General features: G+C 48.9%; 3 protein-coding genes across 12 annotated transcripts in view; 2 read left to right on the top strand and 1 right to left on the bottom strand.

Moving 5' to 3' along the window:
• Positions 1-6213, top strand: part of CPSF4L (cleavage and polyadenylation specific factor 4-like) — a 7220-nt gene extending 1007 nt beyond the window's left edge. The window contains exons 3-7 of one of the 4 annotated variants that reach the window (XM_014536087.1): positions 767-919; positions 3628-3723; positions 4578-4671; positions 5048-5085; positions 5700-6213. In XM_014536087.1, coding sequence (XP_014391573.1) covers positions 767-919; positions 3628-3723; positions 4578-4671; positions 5048-5085; positions 5700-5776 — 458 coding nt within the window. In that variant the 3' untranslated portion in view covers positions 5777-6213. Of the gene's footprint in view, positions 1-766; positions 920-3627; positions 3724-4011; positions 4219-4577; positions 4672-5047; positions 5086-5699 lie in introns of those variants that run through there. The other 3 variants (XR_001361201.1, XM_014536088.1, XM_014536089.1) reach the window with 3 other exon arrangements.
• A 5106-nt stretch (positions 6214-11319) lies between these two features.
• Positions 11320-22133, bottom strand: LOC102242413 (chromosome unknown open reading frame, human C17orf80). 7 transcript variants are annotated; one of them, XM_014536085.1, is made up of 7 exons: positions 21883-21976; positions 21294-21407; positions 20800-20914; positions 18413-19936; positions 12871-12978; positions 12221-12325; positions 11320-11464 (listed from the first exon to the last, which is right to left on the bottom strand). In XM_014536085.1, the coding sequence occupies exons 4-7, from the start codon at positions 19842-19844 to the stop codon at positions 11439-11441; spliced, it is 1671 nt and encodes a 556-aa protein (XP_014391571.1). In that variant the 5' UTR covers positions 19845-19936; positions 20800-20914; positions 21294-21407; positions 21883-21976; the 3' UTR covers positions 11320-11438. The 7 variants fall into 7 exon arrangements, with proteins under 7 accessions (XP_014391571.1, XP_005861859.1, XP_005861857.1 ...); XM_005861797.2 differs by lacking the exons at positions 20800-20914; positions 21883-21976 and adding an exon at positions 22015-22133; XM_005861795.2 differs by lacking the exon at positions 20800-20914.
• FAM104A (family with sequence similarity 104, member A) overlaps positions 11430-22258 on the top strand; it is a 27963-nt gene continuing 17134 nt past the window's right edge. The window contains exon 1 of the mRNA XM_014536091.1: positions 11430-11484. Within this exon, the coding sequence (XP_014391577.1) occupies positions 11483-11484 (2 nt within the window). The 5' untranslated portion in view covers positions 11430-11482. The remainder of the gene's footprint in view (positions 11485-22258) is intronic.

Genomic DNA, 22258 nt, shown 5'->3' on the forward strand with positions numbered 1-22258 from the left:
CCATTTGGGGGACTTTTTTTTTTTTTGAGAGAGTGGAAGGGAGAGGGAAATGGGGAGAGGAGAGAGAGAGAGAGAGAGAGAGAGAAACAGATATGACAGAGACACATCGATTGGTTGCCTCCTGCATGGGCCTGACCAGGCTTGTCCTCTGAACCCGTGTGGGGCCGCCCAGCTGTTCCAGATGCGGGAGACCAGGCCCCTTAGAAATGTGGGGCCTGGGGTGTCCTTCCTGCTGATGGAACAGCGTGCTGGTGACGACGATAGAGTTAAATCTCACATTCCCGCTTCCTTCTGATCCTTACGGAGCTGGCTCTGACGTCAGCCTCACTCGTGGTCACGCTAGGCCTCTGGAATCGGGAGGCATAATTTTTTTTTTAACACATGAATCCAATAGGCCCTTAATGAGCACGTACTATGTGATAGGGACTGTGCTGTGGGGGGCAGGCCTGGGGACCATGCCTCTGCTCTCTGGTGGGAGCCCCCCTGTGAGCCTGGAGGAGAGGGGGTGTCCCGACAGCTGGGGGCTTCCTGGGGTTTGACGGGCACCACACCAGGCAGAGAGGAAAGTCCGGGCAAAGGTGTGGCCGTGGGCACAGCCATCTCTTCGGACCATAGCAGGTCCCCCCTGTTGCCTCTGGCCCCCAGTCCTAGCCACCGCCAGGGTCCAGGGGAGGGGATTAGAGGGGGCAGCTGGGTCTGAGCCCAGGGGTGAGAGGGCCGCGGCTGGGGGTGGCGGGGGCTCCCAGCTGGGCGCTCTGGTCCCCAGGGAGGCTGTGCCCGTTCCGGCACGACCACGGGGAGAAGACGGTGGTGTGCAAGCACTGGCTCCGCGGGCTGTGCAAGAAGGGCGACCAGTGCCGGTTCCTGCACCAGTACGACCTCTCCAGGATGCCCGAGTGCTACTTCTTCTCCAAGTTCGGTGAGGCCCCCCTGGCTCCTGCCCGTTCCCCGGGGATGGCGGCGGCGGCTGTGGGATGGGACGCTCGGGAGGGACTCCAAAGGAGGCCTCGCGTGTCTCAGGGGGCAGGTCAGGCCTGCCTGAGCCTCAGACGCCTGCCTCTCCGACCGACGCCCTAGAGAAAGTGGAACTGAACTCTGGTCCTGGGTTATCTGCCCCTGCCAGGCTGGGGCACACACTGCCCACCCAAGGGAAGGAGCGGGTGTGGCTGGATCAAAGGCTGAGCCATTTCCCTCCGCAGCCCTGGTTAAGTCACACCCAGACTCCCTGTCCGGAAACGGCCTCGAATGGGCCATCTCTCGGCCCGGGGTTTGGGAGGGGGGACAGGCCAGTGGTTCCCCAGCAGCAGGCACGTGGGGGCCCCGTTCCCGTGCTCGCCACTCCCACCAAGCACTTGTCCTTTGACCTGCACCAGTGTATAATTTTCCAACTGCTTCGCTATTTTAAACTCGCACTTTAGAAGAAAACTGTATATTTTTCCATAAATGGAAAGCTAGCATCACTCGTTGGCAATAAAAGGTAACTGGAAACAAACAACCCTGGGGCTCAGAAGTGGAGCCCCTAAAATTATCTTGTGTGATCAGATCTGGGCCTCAAGTCCTCCTGTTGTCACCCAAGGGGCTGCGGGGCAGGAGCCACACCGCTTCCTGCCTCGTGTAGGCGTGGACTCTGTGAATATTTCCTTCTCCCTAGAATTCTACAGCTCCATGCTTTCCAGAACAGGAGCCTTAAGGATGGTCTAGTCCAGTGGTGTTGAAAGTGTGATCCGAAAAGAGTGACCTGGAGGAGGGAGAGCTGGGACAGCCTCCGGGGGTGCCTCTGACGGTGGCGGTGGTGGTGGCTGTGGCTTTGAAACTGAGCCAGCTTTGAGGGCAGGTGGGGAGGTCCTGGAGAGAGCTCCTCCCAGGCCCAATCCGTTTCCTGCCTGGTCCTTGGAGCTGAGAGCTGTGGCAGTTGACGAGGGCTGCCCGCACGTGTCCCTTCAGGACAAAGTTGATCTGGGGCCTGCTCCCCTCGGTCATCGCGTAAACCTCTTTCCTTTTGAAGTACCACTATTGACTCCTTCAGTAACCCTGGTTTTCTTTGGGGGATGCTGTGCTGGACGTGGATGCAGGAATAGGACCAGGTCCCCTTCTGCGCGTGTAAACCCGTGATTGCAATACTACGTAATGTGTTTTTGCTCTTGGAGTAAATGAATGGATATCTCTTTCTAACCGCATGCCAAAGTGATTATCATTCTTGTTGGAAGTAAGTCGTTTTGTTTTTAAAGAGATTGTTGGGGCGTGTAGGAGTGGGGAGGGTGCCCATCAAAAAGGTTCCCCGGGTGTCTCTGGAGGGTGAGGTGCGGGCGCCACCTGCTGGCCATGAGAGGGATGCAGCGTTGTGCATCCAGGGCAGAAAGGCAACCCCAGTGCATAGGGTGACTTCCCGCTGTCTCCATCTATCCGGTGTTCACCAGCCCCTGCAGGGGGTTGAGGCGGGGGTCTGGGGTGGTGGTGGCAGGTGTCCTTTGGATGCCTTAGAAGGCCCAGCCCAGAGTCAGATGCACGCTGGCAATGAGACAGCTAAACCCCTTATGTGAGGAGCCTGTGAAAATGGACATCCCACCTGCCCTGTCTGGTCACTGGCATCTCCGTGTGTGAAAGGAGAGGGCTGGGCAAGAACAGAGGCTCAGGCCTCTTAGGGGCCAGCGGGGTTCTCCTTCAGGTGAGCCCTTGGTCTGCAGAAGCCCAAGTGTACGAAACAGGTCTCTATGAGCAGTTTGAAAACCAATGGCATAGGCACCGGGAGCACCTTTCAGTGCCGAAAGGCACAGAGTTGTAGGCCTTTAAGGAGCATGCCAGTGGGGTTCTCCTTCAGGTGAGCCCTTGCTCTGCAGAAGCCCAGTGTACGAAACAGGTCTCTGAGCAGTTTGAAAACCAATGGCATAGGCACCTCGGAGCATCTTTTGGCGCCGAAAGGCACAGAGTTGTAGGCCTTTAAGGAGCATGAAGTGGGAAACCTCAGTTCTCGACTTGAGTGAGGCAGGAGATGGGCTGAATCCCCCCTTCCCCGCCCTGTGGCGCCTTCAGAGCCCCTGGGTCGCTAAGAGACATCTAAGAGGGTCCTCACCGGTGACTCTCGAATAGTGTGTGCAAACTCCGGGGAGCCGGGGGGGTGGTGGGGGGCAGCTTGGTCTCTCCCACAGTCTCCATCCCTGGGACAACTCTGAGGCAGGGCCTGCTCTTCTTGGCAATTTCACCGCGAAGAGCTGCACCCGACTCAGGGTGTGTCATCTCACTGCGGAGAGGAACAGTGGCCTTGGTCACAGCGTGTGGCCATGTCTCCTTCAGTGTCTTATGTCGTCTTGGGTCTTTGGCTGCCAGCCCCGGGTCCCGCCTTGCCTGCTTCCTGCCTCCCCAATGGCGTCTGCCTTCAGTCCTGTCCCCCCTCCTGGGTACCGGGCCTGCCCCACCCAACCGCTCCAAGTGTGTGCAGGGGTCCGCCCTTGGTAGAGTGCAGGGAGGATTAGAAACACCTCCCTGTCTTCAAAGCTGCTGACGACCAGAGGGAAGGCGAGGGGCTTCTATTCGAGGGGCAAGGTCAATGTTGTATGTGTGGGGGGAGGAGGGGGGCAGAGGTAACCGTGACCACGAGCCCGCTTGTCTAGAGAACGCTGGGGTTTTCAGGTGAGTGCAGCAACAAGGAATGCTACTTTCTTCACATGAAGACAGCTTCCGAGGCCCAGGCCTGTCCTTCGTACGACCAGGGTTTCTGCAAAGAAGGTGAGGCCCAGACAGAGGGAGCAAAGGGGATGTGTGTGTGTGTGTGTGTGTGTGGGGGGCAGGTGGGCGGTCGTCCGGCAGGGAGGTGGCATTCCCTGGGTTGGAATCCCAGCAGATGTCCTTTCCACGGTTCTCAGCTCGCTCCCAGGAGAACTCTGTCACCCTGTGATGCGTGGGCTGGTGTGGGCTGGCGGGCTTCTTGGAGCCGGCGTGGGTGCAATCCCAATGGCTTCGGGGTGTGTCGGCTGCACAACCTTGAACTGCTTGCTTCCTCACTTGTGGAAACAGGAGACGGCTCCATCCTCGGGTCGTCGGGCCGCTCCCATGGGGGACCCCACGGGGAGCCCTTGGCATAGGGTCGGGCCTGTAGGGCCCTCAGTTCACCCACCTGGGGGTATCCTGTCACTTAAGCACGTTCCACCTGCCCCATTACAGTCAGCCACTGAGGGGACAGGGACCACAGCAGGGTCCCTGCTGAGCATCCTGTGCCTTCAGGTATGTTGCTGAGTTCTGGGCAGGGTTGCTTTGGGGGGGGGTTGCAGAGAAGGGGCGCCGATGGAGGGTTAGTGAGATGTGGGGTGAGCTTTACCTCAGCTGCGCCTCCCATGGCTAAAGGAATACAAGACGGCAAATGACGGTCTGCATCCTTCAAGACGGAGTGTTGGGGACACTTCCGACCCTACACCTTCCGGGGTTCCCTTCCCATCTGTCACGGGGCTAGGAGCAGGTGCTCAGGGCGGTACGGACAGGGCAGGCAGTTGTACACCCATGGCGTGGACGGCTGTGACCATCCCTGGCCTGTGTTCCTCCTTTGCTAACACAGATGCTTCCGGCCGTTTCTCTCTGCCTGGCAGGTCCCCTGTGTAAATACCGCCACGTCAAGAGGGTCATGTGCACGAACTACTTAGTTGGCTTCTGCCCGCTGGGACCCGAGTGCCAGTACGCACAGTAAGTGTGATCCCCAGTGCTGGGCCCGCTCTCTGGCTTCCGATCTGGATCCCTCCGTAGCTCCTGACCCAGGTGGGGGATGAAGTGCCCGGCAGCATCTGCCCAGTGTTTTCCTTGCACTGCTCCCTGGACACCCACCCCTCCCTCGGCCACACGGAACCCTGCCCCGGGCTGTTCATGTATGTTCATGCCGGGGACGGGCCTGTGGCTCTTCACAGACTGTTCTAGAAACAAGGGTAGAAATGATGTTGGGAGGGTCCGAACTCTCTGCAGCCCTCCCCCCGTCCCCGGGAGGGTCTGGGCTCCTTCCTGGGTCCTCACGTTAGATCAGGCGATGGTGAGCGCCCGGCTGTAACGTCTCTCTCTGCTTCCTCAGCCCCAAGATGGTCCCTTTATTCAACCCAACGCCCCGAGGTGAGTGCGGGCAGAAAGGGCTGTGTCTCATGCCGGTTACTCACTGTGCCCGGGGCCCTTGAGTCCCCAGCACTGCCTGTCCCCACTGCCCTAACTCATGCCATCCGCCATCTCCCCGTCCTGGGGAAGGCACACGCCTTTGCATGGGTGGCACATACGTGTGGCGGTTCCTCCCAGGCCCCTCCAGCTCTGTAACCTCTGCTTCAGGTGGGACTGGTCAGCTCTCAGCCCCGAGGCCTCCCCTCCCGCTTCCCCTTTGCTCCTCACAGGGGCGTGGTGTTAAAGAGCAGGGGCCAGGCACTGTGCTTCAGGCCCTGGTGGCGCGGGGTCCCTGTGGGAACAGCACTTCCTGTGGGCGCCAGGTGGGGTTGACGGCCTCCAGGAGGGTCAGGACACCACGGCCCGCGGGCCAAGCCTGCCCCCCTCCCCTTCCTGGTTTTGGGCAGCCTGGACCGAGGAATGATGGCTGCTGAGCTCCTGTTCACTAGCTGGCCAGGCTGGGATGGCAATGGGCGGGAGGAGGGCGCCCCCTGCTGGTTCTGAGTGGCATCTCCCCTAGAAGGTGGGGAATTCATCAGCCCATTTCTAACCTTGGTCAAATGTTGTGTTTTCAGCAGTGAGAATGGTAAATAAAGGCATTTCAAAGCCTGGCTTCTGCCTGAAGGCCTGGCCGGGGCCGCACCCTCAGTGAGAAGGGGCTGCGTCCGCACAGAGGAATGTCTGCAGGAGCTCTTTGCACCGTACTCTCCCGCGTCCCCTGTATCTGCAGCTCACCTGGCCATGGGGCTCAGCACCTCCTGCTTCTATCCGGCCACCTCGAAAGCCCCCTTTCCCAATGGGGTGCCTGCTTCTCCCCCTTCCGATGGTGCCTCAGGAGCAGCTGCTCTCCTACTGCCTGGGTGCCAGGGCGCAGGAGCAGGGCCCTTCAGCAGGATGCGGGGGAGGGGGCGGGGGTTTCAGGTTGTTTTCTGTCCAGGGCTGAGGGCGGGGTGATTAGCTGCACAAGTGTGAGTCCTCTCCTGCCAGATAAGAAAGCCGCACCAGGGCTTGGGAGTGGGAGTGAAGGGAGGGGGACAATGGTACCCCAAATGTATGACAGGGGCGTGACAACTGCCTAATCTTATTCTTGCTGCCAGACACATTTCTTTAAAAGGCTAGTATGGCCCGGACTGGTTTGTCTCAGTGGATAGAATGTCGGCCTGTGGATTGAAGGGTCCCGGGTTCGATTCCGGCCAAGGGCATGTACCTTGGTTGCAGGCTCGATCCCCAGTAGGGGCGTGCAGAAGCCAGCTGATCAGTTTCTCATCAATGTTTCTAACTCTGGATTCCTCTCCCTTCTTCTCCATAAAAATCAATACAATATATATTTTTTAAAAAGGCTAGTAAGTTTCCATGTCTTATTTTGCTGCCTACGAGTCCTCTGGAGTTATTTGTGTACAGTGTCCGTAGGATTTGGGGGGCAGAGTGGGCAGGGAGGACAGGCCGCACCCGGGTTTCTCTTTTGCTGTCCTCTGGCTTATCAGGACATCATGCTTCCTCACACCTTCATGCGATGCCTCTAACTGTCCTGAACTCTGACCTCTCTGTTCTGCCAGTCAGTCCCGTCAGGGTGAGAGGTAAGGGCAGACCCTTGCCCTCCTCCCACATCCGACTTCCTGGCCTGAGCGTCCACAGCCCCGCTCTCCGGGGTAGTGATGCCCCGCTTGAATCTCCAGGCCTGTTTGGGGCCTGCAGTGGGGCTTCACTGATGAGCAGAAGCCACCAGGTTCCGCGGAGCCAGCTTTCTCCTCTGGTTCCCTGGACAGCCTAGGGTTTTTCTTTCGGGGTCTGAATTGACAAAAACCAATGCCACTAACCTTTTCTCTTTCAGTGTGAAAAAATGGGCCACTCTGCTATCAAATGCACAGACTGAACAGGTGAGAGCTCTCTGAACGCAGCCCCTGGGCTGTCCGGGGAGCGTGGGGCCTGCCAGCGAGGACCCCATGCCCATTCTGTGGGCTTCTGTTCCCAACGTCCCGAGAGCCCGCTGTGGCCTGAACGGTGCTGCGCAGAGGGGCCAGCTCAGGTCGGTTTACTTCCGCCCATCCTGCCAGTGAATGGGCTACGGAAGGTGCCACAGGACCGGAGGCAGTGACTGTGGCAGGAAACGGGTGTGCAAGGGCGGAAGCTCGAGTACCCGTAGCCGTCACTGCTGTTCCGGGCACCTGCAGCAGTCGGGGCTGCACGGGCAGGTCCTGTGCATGGGCCTCCACTGCTGCTACCAACTGGCAATTCACACGTGCGGGGCTCCTTAGCATGCAGCTGCATCCCTGCGTGGCTCACGTCTAAGGCTATCTTCATGCCTGCCTGTGTGGGGAAGTACCGAGAGGTAGATATACGAACAAGGCTTACCCCTTGTACAGGGAGGCAGGACGTGACATGGAACTAAAGTTTAAGGCTGTAGATGCCGATACCAAGGCACTGAACCCGCTGGGAGGAATGGGGGCACTAAGCTGTGCCTTTTGGGGAAATGGAGGAAAGAGCTCCTCCCTCTGTCCCATAATAATAGTAGCAGTTGATGAACGTAATTTGTCCCATAATAATAGTAGCAGAAGAAAATAAATATAGAACGCAACATTATCAAAAAACTAGATTAAACAATAAATTAAAAATAGTACTCCTAATTTTTATTTTGAGTGTTCAGATAGTTTCTGGATTTTTCAATAATTTCGTTACTGCATTTTAAACTTGTAGGTAGGATCCCTTGGCTGCGAAGCTTTGCTTTCCCTGTATGCGTGAGCTTAAAATTATTGGAGCCATCGTTCTTCATTGCTTCCAGCATAACTTGTTGAAGTGACAGAAACGTATTATCCAGTATTTCGGGAGAAATATTATCAAAGGCTAATATGGTGCCTCTTCTGCTAAGAGGAATATGTCTAAGTTTTTCAAGTTTTTCTCCATAATCTTTGCATTTACGTCGAGTTTTGTTTTTTCAAAGAATCAACATTAGCATAAGATTCTCCTTGACAATTATTTTCGGAAGCACGTTTCCAAATTCTTGATATGGTCATTCTGTTGCACTCAAATTGTTTTTCAGGTAATGTAATTGCAACTTTTCCTTTTTCTTTTGATGCATCAAGAACTGGACAATCGTAACTCGATCTCTGCTTGAAAACTCTCTTTTTTTCATCTTACTTTTACAATGGGTTGATATTCAACTGAAATAAAACAATTGATTTCGATCAGCAGATGAAATTAGAAAAATAGTTATAATTTGTAATAATTAGATTAACCTAAAAATTGAAAGATGTGTCAAAACAAATGACAGATGTCATGAAACATTGATTTTGATTGAAGGCTTCGCAATTTTGCGCTACAACATAACTTACAGCTGCATTCGCCAATAATTCCCGTTTAAATATTCACTTGCTACTATTATTATGGGACAGAGGGAGTACAATATAGGGCGTGCGGCAGGACTTGGCCTGCCCTTGGCAGTGGAGACAGCTCCCTACCTGCCAGAGCTGGAGCGAAAGGGTGAGGCAGCCTGAGAGAATGCTGGCCCTGGGAGACGGGTCTGGGAGGTCCAATTGCCAGCTCCTCTGGGGCTGCTCTGTGACAAGTATCACACAGTTATGTAGGCACCTTACCCTCCCCAAGTCTCATTCGGAAAATGAGCACAACAGCACCTGCCTCACGGGAGTGGAGAAAAGGAGAGCAGCACCAAGGAGCCCGCACAGCACTTGGCTCTCACAGGGCGAGCGCCCAATGGCAGCTGCACTTTTGTGTGGGTTATGGTGGGCTCTCTCTTGCTTGGTTCAAGTTTAGAATCCGAACAGAATACACCAGCAGAGGCTTTAGAAGAGCTGTTGTTTTAACTCCTACTGTCCAACCTTGCTGGAATTAACAGGTGCCAGACTTCTAATCTCACCAAATCTCTGTAAAGTAGGACTTTTCAGTCTAGACCAGTGGTTCTCAACCTTCTGGCCCTTTAAATACAGTTCCTCATGTTGTGACCCGACCATAAAATTATTTTCGTTGCTACTTCATAACTGTCATGTTGCTACTGTTATGAATTGTAATGTAAATATCTGATATGCAGGATGATCTTAGGCGACCCCTGTGAAAGGGTCGTTCTACCGCCAAAGGGGTCGCGACCCACAGGTTGAGAACTGCTGGTTTAGACCAAGGAGGCTCCAAGAAGGAGGTAACTTGTCCAAGGACACAGGTGAGGGTCTGGAAGAGGCAAATAATCAGAGGAGGAGCGGCATAGGGTGGAAGCAGGTATGGAGAGTAAGTAGGAAAATTTATAATTCAGGAAGAAATGGCAGACCAGGGGTCATACACACACACACACACACACTAGAGGCCCGGTGCACGAAATTCATGCACGCAAGTGTAGGGCCTACCCCTTCCTCAGCGCCCCGCCAATGCTGGTTGCCTGCCATGTTCTGTGCAGCCCCCTGGTGGTCAGCACACATCATAGCAAGCAATCGAACTCCCAGTCTCCCAGTGGAACTCCCAAGGGGACACTTTGCATATTAGCCTTTCATATATATATATAGAAGAGATAACACACACACACACACACACACACACACACATATAAACATACTTTTTAGGTATAGGCATATTTATATGTGATGTATAATCACCCCCTGTGCTAGAAAAGGGGCTGAAGAAAGTTATCTGTTTTGGATATTATAGACACATTTTTCTATCTGTAAGTATCCAAGTTACTCTCTAGGGGCCAAAACAGAAGTCATAAAATTAGAAAACTGAATATTTTGATGGGGGAAGAGTCACGGAAAACCCATCAGCCCCAAACAACCCTAACAGAGTGAAAGGAATGTTCTTGAACAGGGATAGGGCAGGATTCATGTTTCCAGGACGAGAGGATAAACTGAAACCATTTGCTCACTGCTGTAGTCACTTAAGATGTACAAGAGGTGAGTCAACATTCTTCGTAGTGCGCTGTTTGCAGCAGCTTTACAAATACGTTAAGAACCTTTCACAGGCCGGCCAGCAACTCTGCACCCACCCTACTCTGCTTTTGTTTCTCAAACCTGCCCAGATCTGAGGGCCAAACCATTCCCGAGGGGAAGGGCCAATGTATGCAGATTTTCTGCCAATGCAGCTATCTATATAGGCAGTCCTCGGGTTATGTCAAACTTGATGTATGTCATTTGGTGGTTACCTCGCTATCTCCCATTTATTGATAAAAAAAAAAGTTCTGTCATTTCGACGTATGTACATAATGTGCTTTATGTTTTTTATGATTTATTTACCACAAGTCAGGAATCATTATCTGATTTATTTTAAATTTTTTTTACTGTTTCATTACTGCTGTGTATGTGCTCCATGTGAGTGATGTAGGTGCTTATGTAGGTGGGTTCCGACTTACGGCGAAAACTGTGTTACATCATGCTGTAGGAACGAATCTCCGACGTAACCCGAGGACCTACTGTATATATAAAAGGCTAATATGCTAAGTGTCCAACCGTCCGGGTAATGATGTCACATAGCAACGCCCAGCTTCCTCTCCCTAGTGATGACTAGCCTCCTGGCAGTTTCTTCAGCCCAGAAATACAACTTGCTTTATAGGCAGGTGGAAACATTTCACACTTTAACCAAATGTCTGTGAAGTGTTTTCCCATGCCTCATCTCATTTGATCCTCACAGAAGTCCTGGAGTAGGTAGTTATCACAAAGCAGGACTAATTGAGCAAGTTTATTTTATATATATAAAAGGCTAAGTTGACTCACACATGAGCAATACATATAAAGCTCTTGCTGGCACCAATTGCACGTGTATTTCCATCTGTCATTGATCGTGAATTTGGTCAACACTTCTATTATAGAGAAAACGTGAATAGCGATATTAAAATATTTCTTCCAATTAATTTCCTTTCAATGTGCACGAATTCGTGCACTGGGCCACTAGTTATTCTATATCAGTATATATGTAGCTCAGTATCTAGTGTAGATGAATAGCAGTAATATGTCAAAGTGTAGAGAATTTTAGGCAGAGAGACTTAAAATGGAGATATTAGTCTTCACAGAAGATTGGGAAATCATTAAAAATTTAACGATAAACTTTGTCATCATCACGTCTCCTTGAATAACATCAGCCTTTATGAACAAACATACTGATTTTTCCCGGTAACTTTCAGTGACTTTTGAGAGCAAGCCAAAGAAATACCCAGACAGAACCAGATCTGTCCACATGTAAAAAAACATACTCCTAAATGACTGCTTTCCATTCAGTAATTTATTCTTTCTCTCCCTCTTATGCCCCGACACAACTTGAACTTGTGAACCGTGCCTGCAGTCGTCTCCAGAGTCCTCTCCAGTGCACTCTCCGTGGAGCTCGGGTCAACGTTGCTTCCGCCAGCCAAGCTCTTTGGATAAACAGATAAATGTAAGGATCTGGGAGGCCACTTGAATCGACTCTTTATCTCTCCTCTCTACAGATCATGCTGTTAAACTGAGATGTTTGGGAATTCTATTGGCTATTCATGTTAATGGTTACCTTGTACTTTTACACCAAAAATTTTCATCTGAAAGTGTTGGGCCTCTTTTTTTTTAAAAAATTGTGGGAAAAATACTGGGCTCTCTTAATATCTTTCCATGTTTTGTTAAACTTTTAACTATAAACATATGTTTTTATAAAATAATACATTAAAAAATGAGCAAAAGTCATCTTGAACTGAAAGAGAAATGAACCAAGCATTTGGCACAAGTGGAAGTGCCGACCCAGCGGGAAGTGCCTGTGACAGCTACAAGCTGGTGACTGACAGCTGGATCCTATTTCTCCCCTCTTTTGGGGCAGAAAGCTGGTTTTAATCCTAAAAAAAAGTTCTTAGGTAGGAAATAAAAAGGCACCCCTGAGAAGAGCCCCATCTTCCAGGGGCAAACAGATCTCCATAACAACCTTAACCGAGCACAAAAGCAATTATGTAAATCTAGTCACAAAGGCCACTGTAACCCAAACCTTTTAATAGAAAGAACCCCAGCGCCTCAGGCACTAGCTCACCCACCAGGGCACTCAGACAGAGCCAAGCTGTAATGCTATAAAAAGCAGTCGGAGGATCCCTGGCAGGTCCCTGTAACGGGATGTGACCTGTAATTGAGGCTAAAAATATAGAAAGGCTTACTCAGCTGCTTGAAACTCCAGCTACAACAAAGAATGAAGTATCCAGTGAAGAGCATCGTGACGCCACCAACTCCACTTTTCACGGTGGTGCTGCACTTGATCCAGCCTGTTGAGAAAGAAACAGGGATGCCGGGACCTGTGACGGAGGCTTACCTGCGAGCTCTCCGTTAGCTGGGGCGATGGAACCGTGACTCAAAGAATTTACATAGCACTGGTTATGTATGTAAACAGATGAAAAGGCTAAAGTCTAGAAGACCTCAGTTTTAAACAATTGTTACTCTTGCTTCTGGGATTTTGGTTAAAATCCTTACTGAGGAGGAGACTAATACCTCTGATTGGTTAACCTAGGTTTAGAGTCCTCCTGGTTTTGGGACAGTCAATGTGGGCAAGGGAGACATGGTGTAGGTGGCAGAGAGGCGGGGTAGGCATTAAAAACCGAAAGCTGTTCAATAAATGGCAGCTACTACTTTATTAACTTTGGTGCTTTTGATGACGTCAGACTCCAGACTGAAAGCAAACAGAGGAGCAGGAAGACAGCACATTTCTCTTTTGTTTAGCCGTGCGTTACGTAACAGTCAGGGCTAAAGTAAAAAAATTCTCCCAAAGCTTGAAACCAGCAACAGAACCCAACAAGTGATGACTGCGCCTCACCTTTGTGTACAGCTCCCAAGAGCCGCATTAGAGAGACGTTGGAGGTGGTAAGCCTGGCCGGGGGTTCCCAACTCCACAGAGCAGTCGAACTTCTTTCCAACAAAGGAACTGCGGTCCCAAACAGAAGTCACAGTGATAGTTCATCTGAATTCACCCTCTTCCCCAACACTCAGTACCCAAGGTTCCCGGGCTAGGCCTCCGGAAAAGCATATCCTAAAGAGGTGCAAGGGCTGCAGCCACGCTAAGTGCTCCAAGTCACAGCAGCCCCTCGAAGGTCAGAAAAAGGCTCCCTTCTGATCTGATGCATATTCTGCCCAGGTGACCTATGTGAATGTGCTGAATGAAATAAATTGCTCTTATTTTCTATCATCTGCTAAAACATCTGAGCAAAAAGCATGACTGTCTACACTCAGATTAACTACAGCTACTTGTCACTGTATCTGCAGTCAACAGGTCTGTTCCAGCAGCCCATCACTACTGCTGACAGCAAACGTTTATTTATGTTCAATACACAGCTAACTAAAGGAGAACCCGCAAGGAGGGTTTATGCTATGCATTTACATTTTTCCTGTTCCTGTTTTTCTCTGTTTAATGGCAGACAGGAAATCTCTTCTATCGTTGGTTCTCTGGTCTTGGTTTGGTTCATCAGGATAAAGGACAATTTAAGCAAATATTTATGATCAATTAAGCAGGCGTGGTAAAAGTTGATGTGGATGTAAAACTACCTAAATGGTCATCCATATATATAAAAGGCTAATATGCTGAGTGTCCGACCATCCGCATAATGACATCACATAATAACGTCCGGCTTCCTCTCCCTAGCAACTAGCCTCCTTGCAGTTTCTTCAGCCCAGGAACACGACTTTATAGGCAGGTGGAAACACTTTACACTGTAACCAAATGTCTGTGAAGCATTTTCTCCGTGTCTCATCTCATTTGATCCTCACAGAAGTCCTGGAGTAGACAGATAGGAGACTCGGTGCAATCCTATTTTCTTTTCATTAGGAAAATGGAGATTTAGAAAGCTTAGAAACTTGACCCGACTGAAAAGAAGAAATGGACCTTGAAAATGACTTCAGGTTTTCTCACTGCGCAGAATATAGTCAAACACTGCTGCAGTTAAATATTTTACCCTTTGTTCTCCCTGGGTGATCTACAATAATAATCTGCTTTGTGTTGATATTTACTGCTGTGTTGCTGACAATTAACCTGAAAGAGAAGTTGGGGTGCTTCACTGGGCTGGAAAAAGTTTAGCTAAATCAGAAAGCAGGACTAATTAAGCAAGTTTATTCTATATATAAAAGGCTAAGTTGACTCGCGCATGCGCGATACATATAAAGCTCTTGCTGGTGCCAATTGCACACGTGTGTTTCCATCTGTCATTGTCGATCGTGAATTTGGTTGATACTTCTATTATAGAGAAAGGGCGAATATCGATATTAAAATATTTCTTCCAATTAATTTCCTTTCAATGTGCACAAATTCGTGCACGGGCCACTAGTCAATTTATATTAAGTAACAATGAAAAGAACAGTGCTATAGCGTCCAAGAAATGACACAGAAGATAACTCTCTTGTAAGGTGAAGACTAGGGTCTTTAAAAAACAAAAAACAAAAAAACAAAGCAGGGCATAACCCATTCATCTTGGAAAAAATTTGAAAAGGTGAGGTGAAGCAACTTCATGAAATTGCAATTGTACAACTTCCTGAGCAGGTAAGGGTGGCTCCTCTACTCTGTTCTTTCTCCATCCAGCTGAGCCTACTGACTTCTTCGCAGGCTGCCAGACTTCCGTGCAGGACATCAGCTCAGGCCCTGAGCTGGGATACCGAGCCCAGGAGAGGTCAGCTCAGAACCCACAGTCCTTCCTCTGGCTAACAGGGGACCTAATCCTGGCTGTAAACAAGTACAGGTAAAAAGCATCTTTTCATATTCTTGCTCAGGTTCTGAGTCCTTCCCCACATGTGCCCCATTTCAGACATCTCGCATGGATACCCTATTGATGGAAATGCTGTTTGAAGATTAGAGAAGAGCCTCTATTTAGCTGTTACTTGCCTTTAAAAACCCATGATCCTATCAGGTTTCCTCACTTTACCTCTGGTGCCCCCATCAGCCAAGCTTTGCTTTTGGTAGTTATATGAACTATGTTTTTTTCAAACTACCCTCACCTTCCCCCATCATTGGTTCGAGACTATTCCCCTGCTGGGCCGGAGGTACCTGTTCTCATGCCATCTCCTACGTCAGCAGTTCTCTAACTTGGCTGCTCTTCACCACTTAGGAAATGTCTGGAAATATGATTTCTAGACCTTGACTGCAGACCCAGTCTCTGGGGATGATGCCTAGGGATCCTTAAGTACCTTGAATTCTGCAAAGGCTCGGCCAAGTGTGCCCAAGGCCACGGGGACTCTGAAAGCTTTCCTTTGGACAATGGGAACCAGTTCCTTTTGCTGAGGACGCTCCGGCACTTACACTTGCTAAATCTCTTTGAGACTGAAATCTTGAACTTACAAATTCTATTTTCTTCAAGGCCAGAAAAACTAATTTTTGTAGTAAATCCATGAAAACTCTTCCTGAACCTCAAAAGATGGCTCCTGTTGTTGAATTCATAAGCCAAATTCTTACTCCTGACTTACTAAAACTCTGTGCCATCCTCAGAACTATCAGTCTGCGTGGGACCTCCTAGCCTCGGCCACCAAAATATACCCATTTTCCATCAGGTCTGAGAGCTTTAGGTTCCACCTGTGCCATCAAAATGACAAGGTAGTCTTTTATGCCTCTCAAGGCCCTGGGTACCTTTTCCTCCGGTGGAATCATTTTACCTAGGTTCACTCAGGTATCCTGTGTGGAAGGACTAACTGCTGGTACAGGTTTCCCTATGTAGGAAAGCGGATCTGACACCATTTCAAAGCCCAATGTCCAACAGAAGAAACACTGCCTGGAAAAGCTTGGCAAAGACCATCAACCGAAACGTGATGTTGGGCAAGTTATTTCCTCTCTGGATCTCAGTTTCCTTGTCTATAAAAGGGGTTAAGACCAGTCTCCCAGGACTGGTAGACATGCAGGCATTATAGCTGACATAGAGTAAACTCAGTAATTGTTAGCTCACTGGCCCCGCCTGTAGCAAAGAAATGAGTTGGCTTCCTGAGATCAAGGCCAAATGGTCTACCAAACGTCTTGCCTGAGCAAGGGAATACAGTTCACACTGCTGCAAAGATTCCATGAAAGTTCAATTTTAACTTGAAGTCACTGGAGGTAGCCAGTGTCTGATAAAATAACAAAGCTGAGGAGCCACACTGCCTTTTACTTCTTGTAGATTTGGATGGCCTTGCTGAAGTCCTTGGCCAACTGAGGAATCAGGTCCTGACCTGACTGAGATCCTAGGGTCTCTTTCAGTGGCAGCATTAAACTCTGAATATTAGTCGTGAAATTAAATTCTAGTTTCTCAATTTATAACAGAACTAGAGGCCCTGGGACAGCCACACATAGTCTGATAGAAATCAAACTAATCACTTATTATAGACTGGCACCAGTAAGAGAGAACAAAACAGTTCCTAACCACATTGTGAAGGAACTTATTGAAGGATTGAATTTCTCCCCCATATTTAATCTCACAAGCCTAGTGATTTGATGACGTGTTACTATATCTCTTACCGTATTATTACTGTATTCTTGGGACCCATTCAAGTGAGTGTGTCATCTAATAACTTTTATCAGCCATGACATCAACCACTAAGTGCCCCAAAGAGTAGCCTGAGGCAGTTTAAAGACATGGGTGTACAAGTGAGATGGACCTGGATTTGAATTGACTGCCATTTACCATATGAAGATGTCGGAGGCTCAGATTCTTCACCTGCTGAAGAGGGCGGGTCAGTGACATCACTTCAGAGTTCTTATGAGGTTATTAAGTGAGATAATAATGTACTGTACCTAACCTAGCACAATGACTGAAATGGTCACCACTGGACAAACACTGGTTCTTCCCTTTCTCTTCTTAAGTGAAAAGGGGATGTTTCAAGGAAACTCCTTAGTGCTATCAAAGGTAGAACAGAAGGAAACAAGTCCTACGTGCTAGAGAGATTTGCTCTGGGCTGTATGCTTACGCAACTGAAAACCAGAGAAGTACAGAGATATAATGAACACCCATGTTTCCAGTGATGGCATTTAACCATGTTCTCTACGGATGTTTCAAGGAAACTCCTTAGTGCTATCAAAGGTAGAACAGAAAGGAAACAAGTCCTACGTGCTAGAGAGATTTGCTCTGGGCTGTATGCTTACGCAACTGAAAACCAGAGAAGTACAGAGATATAATGAACACCCATGTTTCCAGTGATGGCATTTAACCATGTTCTCTACAACATGGTTTAGTGGGAAGGAGTAAACTGGGCCTCAGGAGACTGGGTTCTACTTGCAACTCTACCATTTACTGGCAGCACAGCCTTGGACAAATCACTTATCCTCTCTGTGCAAAACAGATAAAATCACTGCCCACCTCTCAGAGTGATGAGGCCAAAATAAGAAAATAGATGGAAGCACTCTGAAACCCACCAAACAACACAAATGTTAATATTCATCCCGCGTTTAATATGGGGAAGGGGCTTGAGACTACAACTTTGTGAAGAGAGCCTAGATGTTAGACTGTTTGTAGAAAAACCAGTCACTGCTGAGGCAGTTGAAGAAAATGGAGCTTCAGCTAACACTCCTTACCTAATGTTCTTCCATTTTAAAATCTTTAGAAAGGGATAATTTAAAATACAAAAGAAAATGCTTTTGAGACCAGATAAATTGGCGTTTAGTGAATATGTGGTCATTTATAGAATATACCAAAAAGAGTGGAAGCTACATTTAACTCTGCCTGTAGAAAACCTAAAAAAGGGGAAAAAAAACCCAAAGCCTCCTGATGAGAAAAATGAAGAGACTTTCTTGGGTCCTATTCTCTGTGGACTAATTTTTCTAGGGCATGGACTTCCACACCTTTTTTGCAACACCCTCTATTCCTGGTACTCTTCTCCCAACCCTCCACACTTCCCCGGTGTCTGCCTGGACTGGCGTGCCTCCCTGAACAGTTTTAATCCCATCCTGCCCCCAAATCCAAAGATAGTGTCTGCTTGTACCTTCTTTGCTATTCTAGATTCCCAGGTGTTGCATTTAACCATAAACTTGGAACCTATTTTGTGACTGAAATCTGAACAGTGCTGCTTCTTCTTAGGTGGACTCTAAAGTCTTTATGCTTGAGTCTGTTCGGCTTGAATACCCACCCAATTTCTTCTACTGGCCATGTCCCTTCCCAATGTAGAAATTCAACTATCTACATCACCAGCCAGCCTGGCTTTCAACTACTGGTGGAGGGGAAGGGAGAGGGATAAACCACTGTTACCCTTGGAGCAAGAAGTAATATATTCAAAGCAACCCTAAGTCCAGTGCACTTAAACGCCCAGGTAAAAATAAGCTAACTGGGGGAAAATATTAGTATTGTGAATCTTATTACTTCAAAAGGCACACAGTAGTTTGTATGAGCGGGATGGCCCTGGAAAATGAGCATATTTACCTTGTGACAGTCTTTCCCCCTGGGGATTGATGAGCTGAGGCTTCTGGGCCATTGAATTCCAATACTGAGGCTTCCCTGGCAACACGCCTAGTCCAAGGTAACCTGGATAGAGCTCTGGAAACCACTCCAGCCCCAGGGAGCTATGAAGGGTCTTCCTGTCGGCAATTTCCATCTGCCCGGTGAAGAGGGTTTTGGAAGTACAATGCTGGGTTGAAGGTAAAGACGGCGGGCACTCAGGGTGTAAGGCTTGGGGCCCACAGCCAGATCTGGGCTCCAGAAAGGCTTGCCCCTCCCTTTCCATCAATGCCTTTCCATCAGGGACTCGATTAGGATCGCAGGCTGCTGCTTTCTCTTCTTGCAGAAATTTTATAGCCAGAGACGCAAGACTTTGATTATGTGGCTGTGATATAGAAAGAAATTCATTGCAAATTGTCTGCCTTGGCATGAACAAATCTAAACTGGGACCTTCACCTCGAGATTTCTTCTCTGTGGCTGGTGCATCCATACTGAAGTTCTCAGAGCTGTCGTTCCTGGAAGGGCATGCCTGCATTTCCGTCACAGATACACTTTCCTTTGTGTGTCCTTTGCTCCCACATGCCTCTACTCCAAGGTCAAGTCCTTTACCCGGGTTGTCCTGGATTTGGACTTTACCTAAGGGGCTGACTTGAAAACCTAAAATTTGTGATTCCATGTTCTTTTTCTCCTTCTCAGAGTCTCTAACATCAATATACATTTCTGAGAGGTGGTCCTTGGCCTTGGAATCTCTCGCATCACTTGAATACAATGTTTTTTCTCTTTTATCTCCATAATTGAGCTTCATGGGAGAACTATGATAATCACCAGTCGGCATATCTAGTAATTTTACTAGAAGCTTCTGTTTTGAGGGATCAATTGTGTCCAAGTTTAACTTAGCAGAAGTGGCTTGTGCATCATTAGGTAAGGCTGAAGGGTATTTTCTATCTTGATTTGACAAAGAAGGTTCCATTGGGCCAAAAGGCAAAGATGCTTTAGTTTGTGAAAGATAGCTTCTACTCTCCCCTGATTGAGGCAAATCTTTTGCAAGTTCCCTTTTAGGAGTAGCGTTCTTTAATGCATAAAACTGAGCCTTAGCTTCTTCCTTGAAAGTAATCTTTGGTTCAGGATTTTTTACCATTTTGAGGGAGAGTTGAATTTGATTCTTGGTGTCATCATCACTTGCCTTTGTATCACCTGTTCTTTCCAAACCAATAGCTGGTAGTGGAAGGGGCTCAGCAGTCCGTTCTGGTTTGTCCCTCATCAACTTACTATTTCTTTTCTCACTCTTTGTCCCCAACTCTCTCTCTTTAGCTTTAGTTAAGTCTTTGATTGGACTTTTCCTTTTCTTAGCATGTGGGAGTGTAGCCTGCTCAGACTGACAAACATTTTGATCGGCAGGTATAGTTAGTTTTATCATCTTACAATGTGGCAAATGAGATTTTAATCATTTAAAGGGCTTCTTACAGTAAGGACACACGTCCATTCTGGTGGAATCTCACTCTCCTATACCTGAAAAAGGTACATATGAGATTATGAGGAGCACATAATTTGTAAATGCCAACATTTCATTTATTTCATACCTTTTAAATTCATTTGGTTAAAGATAATTTATCTAGGTTAAAGATAATTTTTTAAAGTTTGTTTCCATCTATCCTTTTTCTTTTTGTTTTTTTGTTTGTTTTTGTTTTTTAAATATATTTTATTGATTTTTTACAGTGAGGAAGGGAGAGAGATAGAGAGCTAGAAACATCGATGAGAGAGAAACATCGATCAGCTGTCTCCTGCACACTCCCCACCGGGGATGTGCCCACAACCAAGGTACATGCCCTTGACCGGAATCGAACCTGGGACCCTTCAGTCCGCAGGCCGATGCTCTATCCACTGAGCAAGTTTGTTTCGATCTATCCTTTTTCTTATGAAGGTAGAAAACCGAAGACACAGGTTGATTTTTAGAAAAGCATCCCCAGTTCCACTTAATTTACATTAGGAAGTCTTCTAGGAAGCAATCCTTGCAGAAGACAATCAAATCCACATCCCTGACTAGGAGGTAAGGAAGACCGACTTCCATCTAATGAATTAACGGTTAGTGGAAGGAAAAGATGTTCAAATAACAGTCAGAATAAAAGGTTTGCTACTGAAGGTTGCAGCAAGTCCACTGGGTATCACATGAGTAAAAAGAAAAAAACTGTCAAAAACCCTTAAACACATCATTCAAGCAAATAATGGTGAAGAATAAAAAACTCAGGCCAGGATCTGAAGGTGGTTGATGATAGCAGTGGTTTCTAAAGTGCAATCTATGGAAGAACCACAGGTACAAGGAGAAAATATTATAACTCCCATTGTCTAAGCATGAGAATCGAAGCTCTACTAACATTTAACATATCAGTAAGTTCCAGGGGGGCAAGGACATGTGTCGTCTGCGCACAGCTGTGTTCTCAAAACCTCGCACTGAGCCTGGATGTGATACTCGCTCAGTGAAAACTTCCTCTGCAGATAAACACACAAGTATCATTATCAAGTACTGTAAGTATGAATATCTTCTAATCCCCGAGTCAAAGCGTGAGCTTCCGAAACCGCTTACAAAATAAGGAAGTATAACCTTGGCCACTGCGTGCATCATCCAAGCAACCAACCCACCAGATCCCACGTGAAGTCAGGCAAAGCTGTTTCCTGTCGACAGACTTACAGTTGGAGGCAACCCCTTTGACCAGACGATGAAAGTTACGGGCCGTTTATTCACAAAAACACACAAGTGAGGCCGGACAGTCCCTGCGCCTTACTCCACCCTCACCCTTAACGTCGCTAGAACAATCTCTTTATCCACAGATGGGAACGTCTTACCGGGAGTTTTCAACTGCTTTCTTACCCGAGCTGCTTTCCGTACGCGGGTGCTAATTCTGCGGTGGTCTCTCCCGGATCCCCATGCTTCCCGCTCGCCGATCCCAAGTTTAGCAGAATCAAATTAGGTTTCCACGTCAGCCTGTGCAAGACACCATCAGAGAAGCCGGTCGGCTGAGCCGCAGGCAAACACCCGGGTTATCAGTGGGGCAGTGCCCCTCCCGGGTTCCGGGAAGCAGGGAGTTAAGACTTCCCCCGCTTCCCGGGCACGGGGCCGATCTCAAGGTTACCCTAATCTTCGCCCTCACCGCCTGCGCTCTCCAGCGGACCTTTCCTTCCCCGTCCCGCCTCCCGGCTCCCTTACTGTTCGGAAAGCTGTCAGGCAGCTTCCAGCGGAGTGGGCGGGGACCGCCAGGCAGCTTCCAGGTCCGAGGCCAGCCTCCCCGCAGCCCTGGCCCGAGGCGCTGGAGCCGCTGGGACGCCGAAGGGGGCTCATTCTGCGGCTCCGGAAAGCCCTCCATCTGTCCCGCCACCCGATCGACACCCCTCGCGGCTCAGGATAGTCGCCCTGACATAGGCACCCCGCCGTCGAGACTCCCCTAGACCAGTGTCCTCACCTCCCAAGACCTTAAAGTCCTGGAAGCCCCCGCGACAAGACCCCCAAAACATCCCACGAGCAGCTTCCCAACGCCCGGTCGCGTCTACATAACTGCCTGATGCTTCTCAGCTATTTTTAAAAAAATCATTACCTCACAGGGACCTAAACTCAAATACTTATTTCTTATTATGATGACATAAGTTAAATTCATTTAACTCTGGCTCGACTTTTACACTGCCCCCCGCTAGGCTGCGAACAGGCGAAAGCTGCAGACACCTCTAGTGAGGTCCTTTTCTCCCAGAGGTTCTCAGTAGCTCCTCCCCCTCCGAGCCCGCCTCTTCCCGTGGGCGGGGTTACTGGTCGGCGCGGCCGGGACGCGTCACTGCGCAGCCGCG

This window comes from Myotis brandtii, unplaced genomic scaffold (genome assembly GCF_000412655.1).
Source record: "Myotis brandtii unplaced genomic scaffold, ASM41265v1 scaffold157, whole genome shotgun sequence".
Lineage (NCBI taxonomy): Eukaryota > Metazoa > Chordata > Mammalia > Chiroptera > Vespertilionidae > Myotis > Myotis brandtii.

Bases quoted from the DNA above. Each gene is read 5' to 3' on its own strand.
- LOC102242413 (XM_005861797.2), bottom strand. From the start codon at position 19,844: ATGATAAAACTAACTATACCTGCCGATCAAAATGTTTGTCAGTCTGAG. The intron at 12,979-18,412 runs GTAAATATGCTC...TTGGGACCGCAG, and splicing joins GGGGGAAAGACTGTCACAAG to TTCCTTTGTTGGAAAGAAGT. The intron at 12,326-12,870 runs GTGAGGCGCAGT...CTTTCTCAACAG, and splicing joins CTTGGGAGCTGTACACAAAG to GCTGGATCAAGTGCAGCACC.